This window comes from Phocoena sinus, chromosome 8 (genome assembly GCF_008692025.1).
Source record: "Phocoena sinus isolate mPhoSin1 chromosome 8, mPhoSin1.pri, whole genome shotgun sequence".
NCBI classification, from domain to species: Eukaryota; Metazoa; Chordata; class Mammalia; order Artiodactyla; family Phocoenidae; genus Phocoena; species Phocoena sinus.
Window position 1 is genome coordinate 11372896 of NC_045770.1, and position 19520 is coordinate 11392415.

A 19520-nucleotide genomic window follows, 5' to 3' on the forward strand; every position below is an offset into this window, starting at 1 on the left:
AACTGGGTCATTTGTAGAGACGTGGATGGACCCAGAGACTGTCATACAGAATGAAGTTAAGTCAGAAAAAGAAAAACAAATATCATGTATTAATGCATATATGTGGAATGTGAAAAAATCGGTACAGATGATCTTACTTACAAAGCAGAAATAAAGACACAGACATAGAGAACAAACATATGGATACCAAGGGGGAAGGGCGGGGTGGGTGAATTAGGAGATTGGGATTGACATATATACACTATTGATACTATGTATAAAATAGACAACTAATAAGAACCTACTGTATAGCACAGGGAACTCTACTCAGTGCTCTGTGGTGACCAAAATGGGAAGGAAATCCAAAAAAGAGGGGATATATGTATATGTATAGCTGATTCAGTTTGCTGACACACAAAAAAATAACACAATATTGCAAAGCAACTATACTCCAATAAAAATTTTTTTAAAAAGACACATGCACCCCAATGTTCATTGTAGCACAATTTACAACAGCCAGGACATGGAAGCAACCTAAATGTCCACCGACAGAGGAATGGATAAAGAAGATGTGGTACATATATACAATGGAATTATTACTCAGCCATAATAAGGAATGATATTGGGTCATCTGTAGAGACGTGGATGGACCTAGAGACTGTCATAGAGTGAAGTAGGTCAGAAAGAGAAAAACAAATATCATATATTAATGCATATATGTGGAATCTAGAAAAATGGTATAAATGATCTTACTTGCAAAGCAGAAATAGAGACATAGACGTAGAGAACAAACGTATGAATGCCAAGGGGGAAGGAGGGTGGGATGAATTGGGGGATTGGGATTGACATATATACACTGTTGATACTATGTATAAAATAGATAACTAATGAGAACCTACTGTATAGCTCAGGGAACTCTACTCAATGCTCTGTGGTGACCTAAATGGGACGGAAATCCAAAACAGAGGGGATATATGTATACATATAGCTGATTCACTTTGCTATACAGTAGAAACTAACACAACATTGTAAAGCAACTATACTCCAATAAAAATTAGTTATAAAAAAATTTAAAAAATAAAATGTTATGTGGTTAGACAAAGGAACTAGAATAAGTCAACGTAATTTTTAAAAAGAACAAAATTGGAAGACTTACTGTACTTGATCTCAACCCTTACTCTAAGTCTTCAGTAATCAAGACAATTTGGTTTTGGTGAAGAGACAGGCATATAGATCAATGGAGCAGAACAGAAAGTCTTGAAAGAGACCCACACATACGGCCAATTGATTTTCAAACAGGTACCAAGGCAATTTGATGCGAAAAGAGAAGTCTTTTCAACAAGTGGTGCTTGACCAATAACATGTTTATAAGGAAAAAATGAGTATCAACCCTTCCCTCACACCAGATATACAAATTAATTCAAAATAGATCATAAACCTAAACCTAAAGCCTAAAACTATAAAACCTGTAAAAGAATACATAGGGGACAATCTCTGCTAACTTGGGAAGGACCAACATTTCTCGAACAACAAAGCACATAAAACATAGAAGAAAAGAACTGATAAATTAGACTTTACCAAAATTAAAAACATTTGCTCTTCAAAAGACACCTTTAAGAAAACAAAAAAGCAAGCCACAGACTAGGAGAAAAAACTTATAACACACATAAAAGACTTAAATTCAGAATATATTAAAAAAAGACCTCTTACAGCTCAATAAGACAAACACAGCTCTTTAAAATATATAAAAGATCTGAACGGACACTTCACAAAAGAGTTTTAAATGACCAATGAACACATGAAAAGAAACAACATCAAAAAGAAAAAAAAAACCAGAAGCCCAACATCATTAGTCATCAAAGAAATGTCAATTAAAACCACAATGAAATATCATATGCAGTTACTAAAATGTCTAAAATTTAAGAGATTGACCATATCAAGTGTTGGCATGCACCGGGAGCAATCCGAACTCACACACTGCTGGTGGAAACATGAAACAGTACATCCACTTTGGAAAACAATTTGATACTTTAAAATAATCTGGTAATTCCTTTAAAAGCTAGACATATCTACCAGGTTGCCCACTCATTCCTTCCTACGGTATCTACCCAAGAGAAATAAAAATATATGTCCACCTAAAAACCATGCAATTAAATGTTTGTAACAACTATATTTGTAATCAGCAAAAACTAGAACGTCCATCAATCAACGAATGGATAAAGAAACTGTGGAATATCCCCACAATGGGATACTGATCAACAATGAAAAAGGAAAGAATCACTGATAAATGAAACAACATGAATGAACCTCAAAGCCAAAAGACCCATACTGCATCTGTATGAGTCCATTTACACAGAATTCTAGAAAATGCTAATAATCTGGAGGGATGAGGGTAGAGACCAGAATGAATTACAAAGGGACTCAAAGAAACTTTGGTGGGTGATGCAACTGTCTTAATTGTGGTGTGGGTGAAGGTGTAGTGATGGTGATCAATCCTGATCAAATTATATACTTTATGTGCAGCTTACTGTACATGAACAAAGTTTTTTTTTTTTAAGTGCAAAAACGGAACTCTGTGGATCTGAGAATTTGCACAACTTATTAGTAGGAGAAGGGGAACAAGAATTCTAGTCATCAGTTTTCTAGACAGCATCTGTCAACTGCATCCCATTTCCTCTTCCCTGGCCACCATCTATCCCCCTCACACACCCGAGACTGTCCCTCTAAAGAGAAGGCTGCCTGTGGGGACTCAGATGCCCGCTCACACAGACAGTCTCCACCTTTTCATCCCCTAGTTAGTCCCTGCTAGCTCCAAAACTAAGGTCCCTTGTGCGATGGCTGCCTCTTGGCAGGCGTGGAGCATGCCTGGCAGGAGGTGCTGACAGCTGCCCCAGCATTAGCCAGACGACACCACTTCACTGGAGGAGGAGCAAGACACTGCTTTCTCCCCAGAAGGAAATCACTTGCAGATGTTCAAATCCCAGATTACACCAACATCAGAAGGTACGAACAAACCACCAGCCTATCTGCAGAGGAGAGAACACCCAATTTCAAAAGGAATGTCCAGCTCCAGGGAAGAGGAAAGCCGCTGCTTAATCTTTCCCATGGAAGCTAGACAAGGATGCCCCGAAAATTCCGAAGTGTTCACACTTTTTGACTACTCTGGCCTTAACAATCTCCCTCATCCGAATATGTAATTATGTTTCCTACCATACTATACAGCTGTGTAGTCCTTACTTACACACACACACACACACACACACACACACATGCATGCACATACACGCACACACACACAATGTATGGAGGGACAGCAAGCCCTACCTCGAACGAGATAAGGTATGTGACAGGCCAAGACCCAAACAAATGCTGGGTATTACTACTGCTTTACATACTATGTATTTCACTCTGAAAGTGATGTATTGCATTCCCAGGAAGGGCACCATGAGGATGGGAGCTGTCTGCTGGTTCTCCCGAGAATCCCACAGCCCTCCTGACATCACATCCGGCCTGCGAGAGATCTGGTGAGTTCTACCCCAGCAGTTCCCTGCACACACAGCAGAGCACCGCTGAAAGCGGCCCCTACAGAATGAGACCAGATCCCTGTCTCCCTGATGGGAGACTGGTGAAAAACACTTTTTTTTTTTTTTTAAACAAGTTTGGGAATTCTCTAATGTCCAAGGCTGAGTTAGCATTTGGGGACTAGAGAACTAGCCCCACCTTCAGAATTGGTACAATCAGTTCTTAAGGATCCAAATTCGTCACACAACCTTCAGGCAAAAACAGCCTCCTTCCACAGCAGAGTCTGCCGTAGCACGGAGTGATATGGAGGGCCTGCGCAGTACAGCCAGTCAGGGAAGGGGGCGGGGCAGGGGCTTGGTTTAACTTCGCTAATATGCAAAAATAAGTAAGAAACCAGGGTCAGACCTGATACCACTACAAATACGTGACGATCTGCCGGTGGATTCAGCAAACAGTCACTGAGCACCACGTGTCCATGCCAGACGCTGCTAGGTCCCAGGAGTAAAGAAGTGACAGAACAGACACTGCCTTATCCTTACGGAACTTATAATCTTGGGATATTTACACAGATTCACAGTTGTTTTTTAAAAAGTCTGTTTTGGATTCAAAGTAACATTTTTGGCAAAATCACAAGCCCACATCACGGGGTGTGAATACAAATCAGTGCAGCTGACCCTGTCAGTGTGTCTCCGGGTACCTCTCCTTATCTTATAATCATACTTGGCGTCATTGGCCTCCACCACCAGCCGTGTGTGTCCTTGAAATGTCAAGGCACGGTCCACATTCTCCCACAAACAAGGGCAGGGGTTGCGGAGGGAGGGGCCTGACCTCTCGCCACCGGGCTCCAGCACTGCTGGAGATGTACACGTTTGTCTTGCTTGCCAAGTTCTTTCCCACTGAACCTAAAATGCAAGAAGAGTAATTATTTTTAATGTCAAGAATACGCCAGATAATCACCTTGCTCAACCAGAAATTCTGAGTCATCTCGCAACTAAGATGTCTCAGAACCACGAACAGCCAGTATTGCCCTAGGTGGCAGCGGTCACTGTGTACTTGGCTGCACGTAAGCCAATAGCTTAACCCGTCAGTGAGAACAGGCAAAGCCAACTTACCCGTGGCGATGACGAGACCGGGCGCCGACTCCTTGGACAGGATGGGCATCCTTCGGAGCTGGAGGCTGAGCAGCTGGCTGAGCCGCTGGGCCAGGTGGAGGGAGCAGCCCTGGGAGAGCTACAGAACACAAGTTCAGGAGCCGTCAGCACGCGACACGACACGGAGGTCTCCCTCGAAACGCCGAGGCCTCCTGGGCCCACGCTGCAGTCAGCACAGAAGAAGGAGATCTGGCCCAAAGGAGACCAGAGCCACAGCCTGGCTGTCCCCACACTACCCCAGGTGGACGTGATCATCTGAACCACATAAATGCCTCTCATGGAAGAAAAGAGAAAAATCCTAAGAAAAAATTCCTTCTGAGACTCTCAGAGAATAGCAGTTAGGAATCAGTGCCATATATAAAATAGATAACCTACAAGGACCTTCCATATAGCACAGGGAACTGTACTCAATATCTTGTAATAACCTATAATGCAAAAGAACCTAAAAGAGTGTGTGTGGGCTGCCCTGGTGGCGCAGTGGTTGAGAGTCCGCCTGCCAATGCAGGGGACGTGGGTTCGTGCCCCGGTCCAGGAAGATCCCACATGCCGCGGAACGGCTGGGCCCGTAAGCCATGGCCGCTGAGCCTGCGCGTCCAGAGCCTGTGCTCTGCAACGGGAGAGGCCACAGCAGTGAGAGGCCCGCGTACCGAAAAAAAAAAAAAAAGTGTGTGTGTGTATATATACATATGTGTGTGTGTGTGTGTGTGTGTATATATATATATATATATATATATATATATATATATATAACTGAATCACTTAGCTGTACACCAGAAACTAACACAACATTGTGAATCAACTATATTTCAATAAAAATTAAGAAAGAAATCAGTGCCAACTCAAGTAGATAGGAAAGCTTTCACTCTCTCACGTTACCTAGAATTTCTCTCACGTCATTTGAAAGAATGAAAGAGAATGAAATGATTTCATGGTACTTATTTTCTAAGTCAATGAAGATGTATTTCAAATGTGATTTAAGCAACTCTGTCAGAAAAAAAAACTAAGAATCAGAAGTCAGAAAGGCTCACTGATAAGCTCCCAGATGTACAACACATATGAGATATAAACACCAAAAGAGTCACATTAAACTCTTTTAAGCAGTCTGCATTTGTACGACAAGTCTTCAGGTGTCCTCTGCAAGACTTCAGGTTGTTCAAACCGGCTTCCATCACTTATGCTCAGATTTTAATAGTTCTGCAAACAAGGCCTTTTGCTATAGGGTCACACCTGATTCTCCCGGCCAGAAAGTGACTGTCAAATGTTACGTAGCCTTGTCTGGTGTTCTAGATAGGGTATCTCTATGTGTGCTTAAGTTACAGGTAAAAACTGACATGATTTGCTAGATATACTTATTTTTATAACAAAAGGATCTCTCTAACAAATATCTGTCTTGCTAGCATCAACGTTCAGCAAATGAAAACTGGAGCAAATGAGTCTCAAATATCTGCCAACTCACCTTTTCTGTCACCACCTAAAATCAGAAGCAGAAACTAAAAGCTGATTACTAATTGTTGTACCGTTCATAAATAAACTGACCAGTCAGGGAAATAAGCCGCTGGGTTTTAACAATACTATTCATTTTATTTAACCAAGGTTTGGCCCCCTACCACGTGCTCCAAAACCTATATCGTGCAGTGAAACAACACCTAGGGGTTTATCTGCACCTACTTATAACCTGCCTCTCTCCAAAGCTAGACTCAATGTGGTAAGTCCAGACCTGTTGCCAAATAGGGAAGAAAAATCAAGAAGTACAAAAAAGGAAAAGAAAAAAAAAAAATCAAGAAGTACATTCTAGAACAAGAGTCTCCAAAATAATCTTCCCAAGGACCACGGATACAGCATACAAGAGAGTCAATGGACAAATTATGGACATGTTACTGACAAATAACCATGGACAAATGAAATTCAAAAATCCAAAAGACCAGGTAATTGTCTAACTAAAATGTTTTGGTTTCTCCAAAAATGAGTACTACTCTTTTTTTCCAAGTTCCTTCCGCCTGCCTACTTTACACACCCTAGATCCCCTAGAGAAATGAAAATGGAGGTGTGGGGTGTCACATGAAGCCAAGGACCACGATCACAGACTTCTCCCCAGGGAAAAGGAAGGAGCCACTTAAGCGAATGGTAACACTGAATGGGACCAAATAACACATTTTAGTATCGTGAGCTTTTCAGATGAAGCCACAGGTAGGGAAAACTGTAGAATTTTAGGTAGAATCCTAAGTCATATGCAGGGAGAAATTTTTAAAGATGTTCCCCAGCAAATCATTCTGCTGTACAGCACAGGTCCCCAGACTTTCTGGGTTCCCAGCACAACTGGTATCTCAGTAATTTTTTTTATAACAGCCTCAGGTCAGAAGAAATACCAGTGTTTGTTTTTTTACATAGTTAAGTCCAAACAACTTAATAAGTATACGTCCTAATAACTTGGCAGCAGTTTGAAATAATATTGTGTGTGTATAAATTGAAAGAAAACATAAAATTTTATTTCATTCTTAAATAACCAAAATTACTTAATAATAGTATATAGACACCTTTTGGGCACTGCACATCTTCTCAAACTTTGGAGTCTAATCAGATATCACTACCATCATTTCCCGTGCCAACCTGATTTTCTTACTTGCTTTCTATCACATCGAATGCCAAAAATCCAGCTTCACAAAGATATGTCATCAAGAGACATAGAGCATGAGCTAATGTTGAAACGGTGAACTAACTCAAGATAGTAATTCACATGGTGACCAACAGACGTCAAGTATCACAGTTTTTCCCTCAAAAACTTAAAATATCCCATGGTGCCCCTGTGAGTTCACTATGGCACCCCAAGGCATCTCGATGCAGAGTTTGGGAACTGTAAGAGTAGAACTACAGTTAAGAGTGTGTATTAACAATCCAAACGAGAGCAAAGTATCTATACCTCACAATCGATTTTCTCTCCATATCCCGTGAAGGCTGGGGCCTGAAGGAATTCCCAGGTCCCCCCTTTGTCAAAGGTGATGACTGATCTCATGTTCTCTTCATTCATGGAACCATTAATCAGAGTAGCAATGTAGACCCCCTGTAACCCCTCCACGCGGTGGAAGTCAGCAAATGGTTCATTTGCAAAATACCTACATTAAGAGAAAATAAACAGCTGTGAGCATGAATTCATCATTTGCTTGGCATGTTCTTATTTTAAATAACATAAAATTTAACCATTTTAAAGTACACAATTCAGTGGCATTAAGTACCTTCCCAATGTCATGCAAGCATCATCACTGTGTAGTCCCAGAATATTTTCATCTTCCCAAAGGGAAACCCTGGACCCACTGGCAGTCATGCCCCACTTTCCCTTTCCATCCCAGGTGCTGGCAACCACTGATCAGTTTTCTGTCTCTATGGATTTGCCTCTTCTGGATATTTCATATAAATGGAATTATACAATTTGTGGCCTTTTGTATCTGCTTACTTTCTCTTAGCATAATGTTTTCAAGGTCCATCCATGTTGTATCAGTACTTCATTCCTTCTTACGGCTGAATAATCTGTCCTTTTTAAAGAGTGATGTTTTGTAATTTTGAAGGCCAAGATGCTCATCTGACCTATCACTCCTCACGTGGGGTTCAGAATGATTAATACAACACGGAAAAGTTGATGTCAGAGTCACATTTATTTCTCCACTAATGAAACTGACCCCAAATCCTCTAGTGAGCTGTGACAAACAGGAAACCTTAAACCAAACTCACCGATACTAATTATAGTGCTGGCCTATTCACAATAGCCAAGACACGGAAACAACCAAAATGTCCATCAACAGAGGAATGGATAAAGAAGACATGGTACGTATAGACAATGGAATACTACTCAGCCATAAAAAAGAATGAAATAATGCCATTTGCAGCAACATGGATGGACCTAGAGATTATCATACTAAATGAAATAAGTCATAGAGAGGATGACAAATACCATATGATATTACTTACATGTGGAATCTAAAACATGACACAAATGAACCTATCTATGAAACAGAAACAGACTCACAGACATAGAGAACAGACTTGTGGTTGCCAAGGGAGAGGGGGTGGTGGGAGAGGGAAGGATTGAGAGTTTAGGGTTAGCAGATGCAAACTATTATATACAGAATGGATAAACAACAAGGTCCTACTGTATAGCACAGGGAACTATATTTGACATACTATGATAAACCATAATGGAACTGAATATAAAAAAATGTATATATATGTCTAACTGAATCACTTTGCTGTACAGCAGAAATTAATACGTTGTAAATCAACTATTCTTCAATTTAAAAAAGTATAGTGTTGATGCTTACAATCTAACCCAATCTATAGGAATATAGCTAAGGGGTTACACAGCCACTGTCCAGATAGTGACAACTAATTAGCCAAAACCCTGATCAGACAGAAGCCGGTAGGATTTGTCAGGGAGCAAAGCAGAACCCCTTTCCCAAAGGCATGGTATATCTAACAAGGATGGCTCTGGAAACCTTGAGGTTATGCTTATTAACAGTGAAGCAGAGAAGACGACCCTCCCCGGCCTTAACTGCTATCCCAGATACTGTAATTGCCCTGGGAAGAAGTTTTGTTCTAACATGGTACACACGTTACAAACAGAACAGATCTCTCAGAAAGGGTAGCCACAGTTCACGTGTGGCTTGTAAAACTGGAAGCGGGTCCTTTATTTGGAGGGTTCTGAGCCACTGGGCTTTGTAAAAAAGCACAGAACTGCGCTCTCCCTTTATCTGTCATACAAATCTCGAGCTGGATGACTGTTGGCCACCTCAGATGGGAAGACGCACACAGAAGTGGCAGGGCCACCCCAGCTGAGAGGCGGAGCAAGGTCCTCTAGAAAACACCAGCGCTGAGACCAAATGTTCTGACGCGTGGTTTCCTTAGGTCTGTTTTAGTTGTTTTTCAGTTGCTTCCTTAGGAACGGGCCCCACGTCTGCTCCCCTCTGCCCTCCATTCACCTCGGCTCTGCTGCTTGTGATCCTAGCACCGTGAGGTCCCCGTATTGGCTTCTTTCAATTTATCTGGGAGGTCTGAATTGCTCTCGTTTTCAGGAGCCCTGTTTCTCCCCCTGGTCTCTCTCCTGGTGTTTTATTTTTTCAATCCAAGCAGAAGCCTATCCTCTGTACGTCCCACGCTCCTCCAGGCCCCAGTCCACCCTGTCATCTCCCGCTCTGACGCCTTGCACCCTACAACTACCTGACTTACCCAAGCATCTCCCCCGGAGAGTCCGTTTTCTTCCGTTTTCTCTCCCTGGCTCTCACCACTTGCTCTTCCCCTCGCCAGGCAGCTCACCAGGTCCCCCTCAACCACCCTCAGCCCAAACCCAGCACATCCTCAAGATGCCCTGTGGGCCCACCACGTCTGTCCCTCCATCTAGACGCTGCCTTCACTTGGCACCTCTCACAAGGTCAGGGTCACCCCTGCTGAGAATTCCTTCTCCCCGTCTCTAAGTAAAGAGATCCAGGTCCTCGGCACCACACTTTCCCACTGAGCTCAAAGAATAGCTCGTTTGGTTTGGTGTGGTTTTCTTTTTTTTAAGTTAAGCCAGCCTGCCCACATAACCTGCTCCTTCACCCCTGTCCCATGTCATCGTGCTGAGACGGAGACGCAGCTGACAAAGGTCATTCAATCGAGTACATCTGAACATCTCCAGTCCCGAGATAAAATCTGAAGGAAAAAAATAAGAAGGCCGAGGAGGATGTCAGACTATGAATCTTGACGTAAATCTATTTTCATTTTCCTAACTGGACCGAGTGGTGAGGCAGGGCAGGGAGTCGGTGGGGGGGGGAACGTTTGTAACTGCATAAAGGGCCATCTGTCTGTGCGCAGTGGCCGCATGGCCACGTCACTGAGGTTCCCGCTTCCTGGGGAGCCGCTCGCTGCAGCTTCGCACTCCTGCCCTGCCCTGCCATCTCCATCCTGAAGAGCTGACAAATGCAGAAGCCAAGCCGTGACTTATCAGCCCCATAGCTGGAGGCTCTCAAAGGTGACAAACAAAGAGTCGGCAAAAGGCCAGAGAGAGAGTGGTTCATGATTTTAGTTATAAAAAAGGAAGGACACTATTACTCACCCATACAGAGAAATGAAGTATTGATTGACACGTGTTACACGTGGATAAACCCTGAAAACATGACATTACAAAGTGAAGCAGACACAGAGGCAGACACAAAGGTCAGGTGTTATGGCATGATTCCATTTATATGAAACAGCCAGGACAGGCAACTCCGTAGAGACAGAAAGTAGCCTGGTGGCTGCCAGGGTCTGGAAGAGGGGAAAGTGGAGAGAAACTGCTGAACGGGTAAGGGGTTTTCTTTGGGGGAAATACAAATGTAAATGTTTGGGAATTAGATCAAGCTGGTGGTTGGACAGCACTGTGAATGTGCTATATGCCACTGAGTTGTTTACTTTAATAAAATGGTTAATATCATGAGAATTTCACTTCAATAAATCAAAAAAAAAAAAGCCACAGGACCAGCGGAAGGGGCCGTGACTGACCGCACCAGAACAACCTGAGGATGAATCACGGCAGGAATGGTTTATAACACATCATAAGACACTGAATAATAAGTAACCTGTTGGGGGGGGAGGGGACCCGGAATAAATAAATAAATAAATAACCTGCGAGTCTACACCGGGGAAAAAAAAAGTAAGGAGTAAAAGATGACAGCACCTCCAAAGGAGAAGAAACAGGGCGTAGAAAAGCATATCAGAGACCACACAGAAAGTTCTCTGCTTGGATATCTAATAGGCATCTCCAAACCAGAACTCTTGATCTTATCCCCACACCTGCACCTCGCCCAGCCCTCTCGGTCAGTCTGAAACCATCACTGCAGCAGCTACCCCGGCCAAGCAGTGGTGGGTCCCTGACTCCTCCTTCTCTCATACTCCATGTCCAGTCCATCAGCAAATGGTCAGAATTTGACCATTTCCAGCATCTCTACTGCTACCGTCCCGGGGTCCAGACAACCTCCATCTCTACTGGCCTGGATTCCGGCAGTGCTCTCATAGCTGGGCGACCCCCCCGCCCGACACATGAAAGTCCGCTTCCACTCATGTCCCCACCAGACACATGAAAGTCCGCTATCTAATTTCCACACGGCATCCAGGATGGCTTCTTTAAAAGATAAGTCACGTGAGCGTTCACTGAAAATTATTTATTAACACTACCCATTTATGTTTTATGCACTTTTCTTTACATAATGCAATTCACAGTTTTTAAAATGGCGTCCAAAAAAACGTAACAGGTTAAATCAAATAATGTCCAGCTTCTGGTCAAAACCCTCCATCGTGCTTAGAAGAAAAAATAGGGAATTCCCTGGCGGCCCAGTGGTTAGGACACCGCACAAAAAAGAAGAACAGAAGAAAAAGATAAAGTTCTTTCTACGCCCTTGAGGGCTCTACACGACCTGAACCCTGCTCTCTTGGTTCCTGTGTCTTGGGGATGCTCTCTCCCCTCCACCAGCTGTTTGATCCACCCTGGCCTCCTCACTGCTCCTAAAATAAACCAACAAAGTCCCACCTCAGAACCCCCGTGCCTGCTGTTCCCTCCACCTGCAATGCTCTTCCCCGGGGTACGTGCCCAGCTCCCTTCCTCGTGTAATTCAGGCACCTGCTGGAATGTCACCCTCGTGAAACAGCCTTCCACGACCAGCCAATATAAAGTAATACCCTCGTAACCCTCTGTCCTCTTATCTCGCTTTATTTTTTTTCTCAGCGCTCACCATTATCAGCAGATCACATATTTGCTTATATTCTGTTTTCCCCCCGTTAGAACAAAAGCTCCATAGAATGCGGGGCCTCGTCCTGAGTTTTCCTTGCTGGATACAATATCCCATGGCTGTACACGCAACATCACCAGGCACCAAGCAGCAGCATACTTGCTGAATGAACTGATGACTGAATGAACTGGCAACGTGAAGACGGACAGTGGGCAGCAAGGACATGCCCTCTGACCTGGTGGTCACGGCCTTTTGGGCCAGACCTCACTGCAGACCAGCCAGTCAGCTCCACCGGATGGCTCTTCCCAAGAGCACAGAGTAAAGGTAATCACAGTCAGACACACACAAGTTTGGTTTGTCACCCGATAAATGAGAATAAATGGGCTTGTGGCACCAGTGCCCCCACGGATTCGTGGCATCCACCCCTCCCAAACCCCGGACTCCTCCACAACCCAGAGAACACCCGTTACCGCAGGATCACTCCAGGCATGTGATTTACTGACAAAGGATCGGTGATGTTGGTGTCTTTCCACAGACACCACAGAACAATACTTTGCAATTACTGAAAAAAAGAGTAATGATGTCAATTAACCAGAGTCACACAGAAGCAGGGCCTTGTGGCCACATATACCAGCTGGTCTGGAGTTGATGATAATTTGTAAGCGCTCTTTCCCACTGGCTCTGAGACCACAAAACCAGGTAACTGAATGAAGGGAACCCAAAGGAGGGGCTGACACTGTGGCGGTGACCCTAAGTGTCACCCAGGCAGTGGTGCTCAGTCTGTACATCACATAAACGTCACCTGGGGAGCTTTTGAAAATCATCACACACCCATCACACCCCAAACCAGATAAAATATAATTTCTAGGAAGGTGAGCCAGGCATAATCGGGGTTTCTGAAACCTCCCTGCCGAGCTGAGTCCAAACGTGCCGCTAATGTTGAAAACCACCCAACCAGAGGTCATGCGGGGGTGTAAGAAAGCAGGGAGGGCCTCCCGGTCTCCTTACCTCACCAAGGTGTCACTGCCTGCCCCTGCTGGGCTGTAATAGAGCACATTCTCCAAGGACAGCGAGAACTTCAGCCCCTCCGCCTCCGAGATGTACAGGTTGGTGCGGTTGTTACTATGACTGACACACACAAACACCTGGTCCTCGGAGGCGTCCGCAATGTAGTATTCCTTTGGCGTCAGAAGTCAGAAAAGACAGAAGTCGAGAAACCACACAGGCCCTGTGGACTGTCCCAGCGCACCCTAAAGCAATGACTTCCAAATGTCCCAGTGAGGAGTGTGGGCTCGGAGCCCACGGAAAGCCTCCCCACGTTGGGAAAGAAGCTTGGCCGACTCTCTCTTTGGAGACCCTGAGGCTGCCTTACGGCCGGAGCAAACCCCTTCTTGGCAGGTGGGACACAAAATAAGAATGGGCCCTGAACTCCAAAAATGACCCAGAAATCGCTTTTAGTTAATAATGCCTCCCTATCATTAGTACAAAGTACAACATGGCTTAACGTGCATTTCCTTCCCTCTCATTTTCTAAGGTGACTATAGGAAGGCAGAGCCCAGAGAAAGCAAAGAACCGACAAGCGTGTTCTCCGTCACACCCTCCTCTTAGCTACTAACCTTCCATCACACCAACTCCTGGCATCAAGGCCTCCAAATGCCACCTCCCCCCCCCCCGTGGTCACTTCTCTGATGACCCAGCCCACACTGACTTTCCCTATCGCTCTCTATGTTCTAACACGTACTGCATAGTCAAGCCTTTGACTGTACGTGATTTCTTCCTCTGCTCTGCTCTCAGGCTCTCCAACCCATCTGTTTCTAAAAGGGTGAGACTCAAATCCTAGAACCTCACCATCTGTGAGCAACACAGCAGGTACTTAATAAATAACTACTGCTGTCACTAACCTCTCATTCCTTCAACACTAGCACACTGAGACCATTGACTCTGGTTCCAAACCTCTCTGCCAATCCTTCTCCACTTAAAGCAAATTAAGGCTCCCATTCAGCTCCACTTCAAAAAGTGAAGAGGGAGAAAACAGACCAAGATGCCCAAAGCATAATGGTTCTCTCTCTCGAGACCAATCTAGAAAGTGACTTCAGGGAGCCTCCATCAGGTATCCACCCCCCATCACCCTCCCTCTAACCTCTGCATGAGGACAACGGCACTCCTTCCCACCCCAGCGTGGACCCCACTCACATTAATAGGATATCTTGTGACAAACTGGGCTGCTCGCATGGGCTTGCGGCCAAAGGAGACCCAGAGCTGGACAGAGGATGGTTGCAGACTGCCGAAGAGATGCTGCCAAGGAAGAGGAAAAAAAAAATCAACTGTACTATATTATCGCCACTCAAAATGAGTGAAAAAAGGAAACAGAAAAGTCAGACCCCTCTGATTCAACTAAAAACACAAAATAGAGAGTGTGACCGCAAATGCACATTTTTGCAACATTTGCTGTCACTGGGCAGCTTGGGCTGTACCACTTTATACCTGGTCTACAATAAATATCAGATACTCCAGATACCACATGATGGGAGAACTTGAGCTTCGGGAGGGGGGCGGTGGCCGCCAAAGCTTAAGCAGAGAGTGAAAAGGGAGAGAATTGTGTGATGGAGAGACAGGCGGGGCGGAGGAGCCTACAGCCCCCAAACCACCACTGGGTGAGGTCAGCCACATACCTGATACGCATAAAAACATACCCTCTTCCTCCTTCTACTCTTATCTGCAGATCACTAGGATCCCCGAGTCACAGGGCTTTAATTTGTACCAAGAGTTGAAGGGATTTTCATTGATTCTCTTTTTAATCTTTTAAGACTCCTCAATGATTAAGGTCTTTTGCTAGAACATGCTTTCTTTGGTAGCATACCGAGTACGTCACACGATGCTGACCACATCACGTTGCGTTTTAGAGATATTAAACCACAGCTGGAAGCTTGAGAATGTATATAAAAGCACTAGATTTGGAGCTACCTCTAAATTTCTCTAGGTCCTAGTTTATTCATCTATAAAATGAGAAGCTGATTTGAATCGGGACTTTGGGTATGGGTTTAAGTGGTCCAGGAACCCCAGAAATATATATACAAATTTTCTGTGTCGATGTACTCATTCGTTTTGCTAGGGAGAACGTCTCACCAGGTTCTCAAAAGGGTCAATGATTCAAAAAAGGATAAGGAACACTGTAAAGGATCTATGTGGCTCTTTCCAGCTCTACAAGTCTGTGACCGGGAACTGAAGGCAAATGTTGCACATCTACGAAAACAGACAGGGAGGTCCATCCTCATGTGGACATCCTCGCAAGCACGACTATCAGCCAACTGATTAGGATGTCGGGATCCCCAGGCAGAAGGCTTCACTTATCCTTGGCTATGTTGTTACTGTTTATCATAGATTTTAAACTCCTATAGAGTGCGGACGATGTCAATTTCTCTTAACTGTAATATAACAACTACTAATACACATGCTCATGCATGTCCGATAAATACTGTGAAGAGGAAGCTGATGAAGTTATTTCCTATTCATTTGAGGAGCAGAATGTGTGTACACACACACACACACACACATTTTTTTCAAGCCACCACTGAACACTGGTTAAAAGCAGTCTGTGTTAAAAAAGCCAGGTAGAGAAGTATAGAAGACTGCCTTTTCAAAATGGCACCCTGAAAACCACATAATAGCTTGTCCTCAGTATGGGGCTATAGAAATGATAGATTGATTAAAAACGCCAAATGTATCACCTGAATGAGAGAAGAGTTCCCAGTAAAACTGCTATGTATAAATTCCAAAAGCCCTCCTTAAGTCAATAAAGTTTTATAACTATGTATAAAGGTCAGATGATTTAAGTCACCCTGTATAAATCCTTATGAATATATATAAATACACAGATATCAGTGAAACACATATTTTTTATGCTTTGTGTTCTGTCACTACTTCCTACTGCAGTTATACCTGAGAAAGGAGCCACTTTTCTCAGTGACATTCAGGCATCATTAGTTAAATGTTCTTAACGATGGCTGCTGGGAGGCTTGAGAATTGAGAATGGATAGCAAGGCATAAATGCAAAAATCACAGAATACTAAGGTCATGAAAAACCTCTAAACACATCCATCCCACTTCCTTCCAAGAGAATGATTCCTAAATCTGGATAATCAGGTTCATTCCTAAAGCATTTGTAGACGAGTTATTGTGGTATTTTACCACCACCAAGAAAAGTATTAACAATGAAACTATGGCACATTGATTGTAAGATGGATTTCTTAATAAACTATGGGTTTTTGTTGATGTTGGGTTTTCCTTTACCATTATTATAAAAGCAAAACATACTCATGAAAAACATCTCACGATACAGACAGGTATAAGGTAAAATGCAGAAGATCTGTTTCCGCTCCGCTCCCGAGTGCTCACTGGTAACGGGCTCTGGGCCATTCCTTCAGAAATGTTCTGCGCAGTCACCTATGAGCATATTCACAGAGAGGCAGACACTGCTACACTTACCCCAGCATCCATTAATCCCTTTCATCCTTGGCAAAAGGACCCTGACGGCCACCTGAGTAAAAGACTAAGGCTCTCTTCCTTTTGTACAACTCTGTGTGGTCATGCGACTGAGTTACCAGTCGATGAGACGTAAACAGACTATTGTGTTGGGTTTCGAGGAAAGCTGCTTAAAGAGACTGAATCAGCTAGGAGGGGTCCTATTTTGACCTTTCTGTCTGTCCTTAATTCTTCTTAACTCCAATAGACTCGAAGGCTAGTACACGTGTCGTGGACCATGAGGGAACTTTGAGAATGGAAATCATTTGTTTGGATGGTAGAACAGCAAGATAGAGGCCTGCGACCCCAATAACACCAGGGCACCAACATGCCAGCCCTAGACCGCCTACCTCCGGTAGCACTGATGAGGGAAAAACAAACCTCCGTCTTGGCTACGCTGCTTTTATTTCTAGTCTGCTAGCCAAACACAGTGCCAAACTGATACATCCAAATTTCTTTTTCACACACAAATTAGATCATGGTAGAAATGGGCTGTGAGATTCCCTGCCACCTTCTCCTTCAAAGCAGTAACAAAGTTTCGGCTAAATACCATCCACATTCATGTTGTTTATACCCAATTTACGGATAAAATGATGTATCTGGATTGGCTTTAAAACAGTCCAGGAAAAAAAATAAGTAGTGCGTAGACAGCTGAAAAGAGATTAGCAAACGTAGATACTACTGAGACTGAATGAAGGCACAAGGGGAGGTCATATCAGTACAAACTATTCTTTTATGTAGATGTGAAAATGTCCATAATAAAAAGTGTGCAAAGTTAATATTAATTGAAAGCACTTCTGGAACGGCAAAGTGAGGAACTCTAAAAACCCACTCATCTGTGAAAACAACAAGAACACTGACAAAAATTCTCAAAATCAACTTTTTCAGAATCCTGAAAATGAAATAAAAGCTTGCAAAAACTCAAGGAGCATTTATTCAAGACAACGACTGAAGACCGGCAAGAAGAGCTAACTTGGTGATGTTTTAACTTGTTCTAATCCCATCCCTTTTCTCTCTAGCTCTGTGGTAGCCTGGGAAACCCACAGCTTCACGGCTACAACAGCTGTGAAAACCACCAGCCCAGCAGCCACTGGAGAGGACAGAACAGGTTTGAAGCTTCCCAAATGCCCCACAGCCAGAGGACTGTCAGATCTGATCTGCTTGGTGACTCGCTTGAAAGCTGCATTCTCAGGTCTTCTCTTTATATAACATGACTCAGCTCGCTGTACACACAGACCTGTAGCCAGGGCGTTTACGGGGAACAGTGACAAGTGGCAAATGTTTTAACACCACAGCTGCAGGAGAAACATTATCGCTTGGAACTGCAAAAGGTGAACTAAAAAGCCTAAAAGGAAAAACTGGGGAAGAAGATGTCCATAAGAGGCTTTGATAAGCTCTGAAATATTCCAAGACATTTACAAGGTCACACACAAAAGGGCTGTGCTATGCTCAGGAAAGAACTGAAAGGGCCTAATCTCTCACAGCCAGCTAACAACCTTGAGTCTCTACACAAACAAGAAGCAGAGGCTAAGGCAGAGTTGTAGAAGGCATGCCACCAACACACACTCAGAGGCCCTCAGCAAAGGCTGCCAGACGAATGGCTCAAAGTACTTAAGGAAATCTCTGTTCCGTCGTTAGCTGACCACTAATGGTCAGTTCTTTACTAGCCATACCCAACAAGGGATGCAGACTTTACAAAATGAATGCAGGAAACTCACAAAACAAAGGCAACAATAATACCAACAAAAATCAACTTTTTCAGAATCCTGAAAATGAAATAAAAGCTTGCAAAAGCTCAAGCAACAAAAAGCTCCCCCTGGGAATGGGTTACTCTGATGTGAGTTGTCACATTTTATCACTTAAAATGTCTGGTTTTCCACCAAAACAATGGCAAGCAAACAGCAACGTATCACCCATACACACGACACACACACGACACACACACACACACACACACACACACACACACACACACACACACCAGTCAATAGAAACTGTTCCTGAGGAAGGCCAGATATCGGACTTATCGGCCAAGAAATTTAAATCCCCTATCCTAAACGCATTCAAAGGACTAAAGGAAATCATGTCTCAAGAATGAAAAAGGAGGGTGAGTTTTGACAGGGCGAGAGAGAGTCATGGACATATACACACTAACAAACGTAGTAAGGTAGATAGCTGGGGGGAAGCAGCCGCGAGGCTCACGGATATTAGCTCGGTGCTTTGTGACAGCCTGGAGGGGTGGGATGGGGAGAGTGGGAGGGAGGGAGACGCAAGAGGGAAGACATATGTATATGTATGGCTGATTCACTTTGTTATAAAGCAGAGACTAACACACCATTGTTAAGCAATTATACCCCAATAAAGATGTTTAAAAAAAAAAAAAAAAAGGAAAGTATGAGAACACTGTCTCACCAAATAGAGATCTATAAAGAAACAGAAATTATTTTTTTTCAAAAAAGAAACAAATAGAAATTCTTGAGTTGTGAAGTACAATGACTCAAAACAAAAATTCGCCAGAGGGGTTCAACCAGAGATTTGATCTGGCAGGAGAAAAGAAGCAGCGAACGTAAAACTACGGTGATCCCATGATCCCTGCTTCAACGCACATGAAGCTCGAAAA

The 19520-nt window shown here is 43.6% G+C and overlaps 1 protein-coding gene across 3 annotated transcripts in view; it reads right to left on the reverse strand.

Moving 5' to 3' along the window:
* Positions 1-19520, reverse strand: part of SORL1 (sortilin related receptor 1) — a 167210-nt gene that overhangs the window by 107143 nt on the left and 40547 nt on the right. Inside the window, exons 7-11 of one of the 3 annotated variants that reach the window (XM_032638923.1) lie at positions 14573-14674; positions 13388-13557; positions 7570-7762; positions 4614-4731; positions 4330-4403 (exon numbers count right to left, since the gene is read on the reverse strand). In XM_032638923.1, coding sequence (XP_032494814.1) covers positions 4330-4403; positions 4614-4731; positions 7570-7762; positions 13388-13557; positions 14573-14674 — 657 coding nt within the window. Of the gene's footprint in view, positions 1-4329; positions 4404-4613; positions 4732-7569; positions 7763-13387; positions 13558-14572; positions 14675-19520 lie in introns of those variants that run through there. The other 2 variants (XM_032638924.1, XM_032638925.1) reach the window with 2 other exon arrangements.